At 26.8% G+C, this 5,950-nt stretch overlaps 1 protein-coding gene across 1 annotated transcript in view; it reads left to right on the plus strand.

The window, feature by feature from the left end:
- Positions 1-4,768: 4,768 nt before the first annotated feature.
- LOC107456167 (amine oxidase [flavin-containing] B) overlaps positions 4,769-5,950 on the plus strand; it is a 26,712-nt gene continuing 25,530 nt past the window's right edge. The window contains exon 1 of the mRNA XM_043040531.2: positions 4,769-4,949. Within this exon, the coding sequence (XP_042896465.1) occupies positions 4,910-4,949 (40 nt within the window). The 5' untranslated portion in view covers positions 4,769-4,909. The remainder of the gene's footprint in view (positions 4,950-5,950) is intronic.

The raw sequence follows: 5,950 nt of genomic DNA on the forward strand, positions 1-5,950 counted from the left end.
GACTAGTGCAGGTTCAAAACCCACATGTTATGCTTGCTTAATGTTTTTTTTTAAATTGAAGTCAAAGCATGGTCTCTCTATATCAGTGTTTCCCAAACTTATGACATTTATGTACCCTTTCTAAATTTTTCGTAACTCCACTACCACTAATAAAAAAATGAATGCATTTTTACTATAAAAAATTGCATTAAAGTTAAAAATCACAACTGGATGTTGACACTACTAATTATTAACTGTCAACTCTCCAAAAAAAAAGCCAATAGAAAAATACGTAATCGTAAATTTTTATGGCTAGCTTTGTTTTTAAATAAAATGTTTTGAAATTTTCGTTTGTTGCAAGATATTTTGCATAAGAAAGCGTACCCCCGCTAAACTGTTCCCGTACCCCTGGGGGTACGCGTACTACACTTTGGAAAACACTGCTCTATATAATCGATACAATATTGAACCGTAGCGGGCAAATTAGATATAACATAATAAAGAGCTAAAGAAAATAATAAATTGCCAAATTGTCTAGCACAGAATCCAACTCTAATAGTTAATTAAGTTTGTTTAAGACTTTTCAATGAAGTTAAAGTATCGACTCACAAAAAGGTATTCACGTTGTGCCGTTACTGGCAAGCTTGCTATAATCTTGCAGGGTGTTAAAATATAATAAGGGGCTTAATTAAATTAAGTTCTGGATCAAGATCCATAGTATTGTGTAATCAAATTAAAGAATTAGGGTGATATGGTTTAATTTGGTCTCATTTGAAAGCGACAGCAAATTAATTCGTAAGCGTAAATTTCGAATGCTGAACGTGCTTATTTTGAATGCTGAATAAATTTCGAATATAAGTAACACGTGTAGATGGTTCAACACGTGCCAAAGTTGCTAAAAAATGCAAGGAGAATAATATATGAGCGATTTAAAAGAATGAGAAATTCGAAATTTCAAATTCACCAAGCGGCATTCATTCTGTATTCTTTAACAAAATTTTCAAATGAAAAGAAATTGCTTGAAATTTTGATGCATGAGTGTTTAGAGAGAATATAATTGAATTTAGTAATGAGTAAAGAAATTTCTTGGCATAGGCTTGTTGAAAAGGCCAAGGCCCATCCTGGACTGTCGTGCCAATGAGAAGAAGAGAAAGAAATTTCAAAACAAGTATATGCATAATGCTTTTTGAAACACATTTAATTTTTGAATGGAAACAATTCTAATACTCTTTTATAATCGATAAAAATTATAATTATTCATTTAAAAATAAACTATTCAAATTTCTGTAAAAAAAATTACATTTCCCTATTTATAAATCCATAAGGAATAACTGCAAAAGATTTAGCAAGTGACTCTTAAACTAATATCATATTGATTCAAATTTCTGGTTGGAGGAAATTTTTTCAAAAGTTAAGAGCCTACAAAAGCTATATTTTTCAGGATTTTTTCTGTTTTAATTGTTTTTTTGTTAACCACCTGCTTTGTTAACTTTTTATAACAACTAAATATTATTGCACATAGTTTCATATGTTATTGTGAAAGTTGTGTCTTGATACATATTTATAGAACTCTTATTAAAAAAGGTTAAAAAGTGTACACATTAGAGACTGCAAATTAATATTCATGCTTGAAAACTGCAGAAAAGCTTTAAAAATTTGACGAATTATTAGTCATAAAGCCGGGATGAAAAACGTCAGAACTAGTTTAATTATTTAATGAAACGTGGATGTGCTGCTAATATATACCTATTATATTAATCCCCTTTTCTGTAACTCCAGTAATCAAACAGGTTTTAATGTTTTCAACCACAAATACCTCATTTTGCTTTTTCCTCGCTTTGAATATTTATTTACAACTCCTAATGAGCATACCTTTTTGACTTCATTTTTGACAAGGATTCTAAAAATATACATTAAGAGTAGTCATCACAGAACACTTTGTATGAAAAAAAAAATAATTAACACAGTGCTTTTTCAATTCGAAAGGGCTTTGGGGTCGTATATAAATTGTGTCATAAATTTTTTCAATGCCTTTACTGGCAATAATCCTAATTATTAATTCCGTTCACATACTTTTTAAATGAAGGTTAATATTTTAAATTCCGATGACACTGAAAGAAAAACTATTGCCGGTTCTAATCACATATTTATTTCTGTTTCACATTAAGTGAACCACTCCTTCAAACAATGTCACTTTTAACGATACTAATAGTTAATTTTGTTCGCTTAACTTTAAATGTATTGTAATGACTAACTGATAAAAGAAACAGAAAACTATCACCAGTTTTAGCGGGGTACAGTTCTGTCTTGCAGCAAGTGTATCACTTCTTGACGCGTTCTTACATTTAATTCCTGTCAATATAGCGACAATATTGAGAAACCCATAGTTCATTAGTTTTAAGTTAATTATCTACTGCGGTGACGTAGCATTTTTGAAGGAGTATTCAAGTAAGAGTATTCAACCTAATAGAAAATTCTTCCTGAAAATTGTAGTGTATAGATAGAGTTATTTAATTTCATAAAACAAACATAGACTTACAATCTCTCTGGAATTTTTCGTTTCATTAGATGACTTAAGGAGTAATTTTGACTTTGGTAAGATGTTATACATCTGAGTGCACCGTTTCACACAACGCATTTGATATGTTTTTAAAGTGAAGCTCTTCTTTATACTTAACTATCACATATAACGGTAAGTTTAAAATTTTAAACTAAATTTATTATTTAAAGCTGCCGATCATCAAAAAAGTCACCAGTATCCAAATTTAATTTGATCACCTGATTGTATTGTTTTCTAATGAAAAACATCTTTAATGCGTAATTAAACATTTAAAATCACCAACAAAAGGTATAATTTGTATATATTCTGTATAAATTAACGCTTCATTTTAAAATGAATTTCTGTAACTTTAAAAATCCTTATAATTGGTGTTTATTTTTAATTAACCATAAAACTATACTGGAAACTATGTACATTGAACAAATTATGCATTTTTACTTTAAAAAATGTTTTGATGTGTACAAATCTTATTATAATAAATGTTTTGATTCAAAATTTAACACTTTGTTTCCGAAATTACTTTTTGATTTATTTTAAAACACAGTTTAAATCTAATTTAAAAGTTTCATAGTAAATAGATTTTGCTTTTCGCAATATTATGTATATTATATATTTATTTTAAACCAATGAATATTAATTTAATATCAATGAATATTTATTAATTTGATATCAAGGAATATTGAATATCAATGAATATTTATTTTAAATAATGAATATGTTTATCAATAATTTACTAATTACAATGGGCGAATGATTTTGTAGTATGAAGTAAATTGTTTTCTTAAAAGATGAAAAAGATAGATTCTTACAGAATGCTTCATAACTTTAGATTTTGGCTATTTTTCGAAACATTACTCACATATGCATAAAACATAAAACAGTAAATTGTGACGAAACAGTAAAAATATTAAATGAATTGTAAAGTATCAACATCTAGATAAATGATGTAATAAATTGACTTTCGATAAAATGGATAAGTTAAAATTCACATTATACGAGTGTTTCGAATTTTCGCCTCTATAAAAAATTCCGAATCAAATTACGGTATAAAGTAAAGGCACTTTGGGAGCATCACCTGTAAAAACCATTTTATTGTAAAATCCATTTTACCGTAAAATATTAAACGTTAGTTTTTATAGCAATATTTATTTAATTAGAGTGATTCAGCGATTTTACGGTAATTATTACTGTGTATTATATTTTTTGTTCCGCAACATGTTCCTGTAAAAATGGATTTTACGGTAATAAGTACCGGTACCATGATGACCGTTATTTTTTACCGTAATTTTTATAGTGTGGCTGCAGAGCTCTAATTATGTGAATATTAGAATATTCTCTACTTTATGTGAATAAATATGCTTTTTTCTCAACCCTCAAAATTTAGGAAGCCGGCTGAAAGCCCAACCCTTTAATTATTATTATCATTTTATTTTTCAAATTTTTCTATCATGTTTAAAAACTGAATTTCTGAAACAAAAAATATTCCCATCCATTTATTGAATTTGCCCATGCTAAAACTTTGTAATAATAGGGTATCATTTTAATATAGAGGTATTTTAAAACGTTTATGTAGTTATTTTCTATAACTCAATTTGATTTGTGTTTTGAAATGTAAAGTGGTTAGATGATTTTAAGCAATATTATTTTTTTTAGCAAGAAGGACTAAAAGTTGAACAAAATCTATTTAATACTTTGTAAGAATAAAAAATAAAAAATTACGACATTTTTTACACTTTTATTTTACAGATGATTTAACCGATTTTATTCCAATATTAGATTCCCACTTATGCTGTTTAAGAACCTGTAAATGTTTATAGTTAGAATAGTTTTTAATAATTAATTAATTAAATAACAAAAAATTTCTAAATATTTTTTTTGTTGCATTAAATTGTCCTTGGGTATACGAGTTTTACGGATAAATTCAAAAGAATTTCAGACGCTATTGTGATTAAGTACAGTTTTTTACATCGTAAAATTGTCTATAAATAATGAAAAGAAATAATTTGTTTTGTATATTATTCTGAGCAGAAAAATAGAGTCATAAAAAGTATACATTAGAGTACAATATATCTATATTTAAAAACTTTTTCAAAAAATAAAATTTTTTTTTCTTTATGTCTGTATCTTTCAGCTAGGAGAAACCGGTAATGGAAAGTTCTTAAAGCTATTTTATCCAGATAAGATAACATAAATCTTTTCACACTTGAATGCATATCTTTTTTCAGATATTCTGACATCATAAGTTGGCTAGATTTAACAAGCCAAGTTCGCCAAATTTTTTAAAATTCGACCATCTTCATATCGCATCATTCTTTTTCAATTCAATTCGCTCGTCAATTTCGATCCGTTTCTGGTAATCAAAATTTAACCATGGACTCTGATGTCATCGTGATTGGAGCGGGAATTAGTGGTTAGTATTTAAATAAGGGAAAAAATTATACGCTTTTTTGTTTTAAAAAGTAGTATTGTAGTCGATATTGAGTAGTCGATATTTTAAAATAGTTTTCTATTTCCTTTCATGCATTTTTGAAAATATTTTTTCATAAATAATTAATTACAGATAATTATTTAGAAATTTGTTTAAAAGGAATTTACTATTTTTGCAGTTAAATTCTTATTTTTTATATTGTAGATAAATTTTATAATTAAATTTTCTGCAAGAGATAAATTAGAATGATTCTCAAACTGTACGCTAACTTATTTAAAATTATTTTCTCCTTTAAATTTTTTGAATGTATATTTTATTGCGGCCTTATATTTAAATGTTGAAAAAAATTGGCTTTTTGAATCAAGAATTTTCGATTCATCAAATAACTTACGCAATTATCCCCAATTTATCTGTAATTGAAATTTTCACCACCACCTGCCCTCTTTTATTCAATGCTATTGGTTCATAAATAATTATTTGTAATATTTCTTACAAACCATTTTAGTTTTAAATGATTCATTTAAAAATTTTTTTAAATATTTTTAAGTAGTTAAATTGAAGGCCTTGAGATTAAAACGAGCCCTGATTTACAAATTACTAGGGAGAGTTAAATAAAATTAACTCTCACTAGGAATTTGTAACTGAGTAATTGCTAGTGAATAAAGTTCTTAAAATATTTTTGAGTAGTTAAATAAAATTAACTCTCACAAGGAATTTGTGACTGAGTAATTGCTAGTGAAAAAAGTTTTTGAAGTATTTTTAAGTAGTTAAATTGAAGGCCTTGAGATTAAAACGAGTCCTGATTTACAAATTACTAGTGAGAGTTAAATAAAATTAACTCTCACTGGGAATTTGTAAATAAGTAATTGCTAGTTAAAAAAGTTTTTAAAATATTTTTAAGTAGTTAAATTGAAGGCCTTGAGATTAAAACGAGTCCTGATTTACAAATTAATAGTGAGAGTTAAATAAAATTAACTCTCACT

The sequence above is a fragment of the Parasteatoda tepidariorum genome, chromosome 10 (genome assembly GCF_043381705.1).
Source record: "Parasteatoda tepidariorum isolate YZ-2023 chromosome 10, CAS_Ptep_4.0, whole genome shotgun sequence".
Classification (NCBI taxonomy): domain Eukaryota; kingdom Metazoa; phylum Arthropoda; class Arachnida; order Araneae; family Theridiidae; genus Parasteatoda; species Parasteatoda tepidariorum.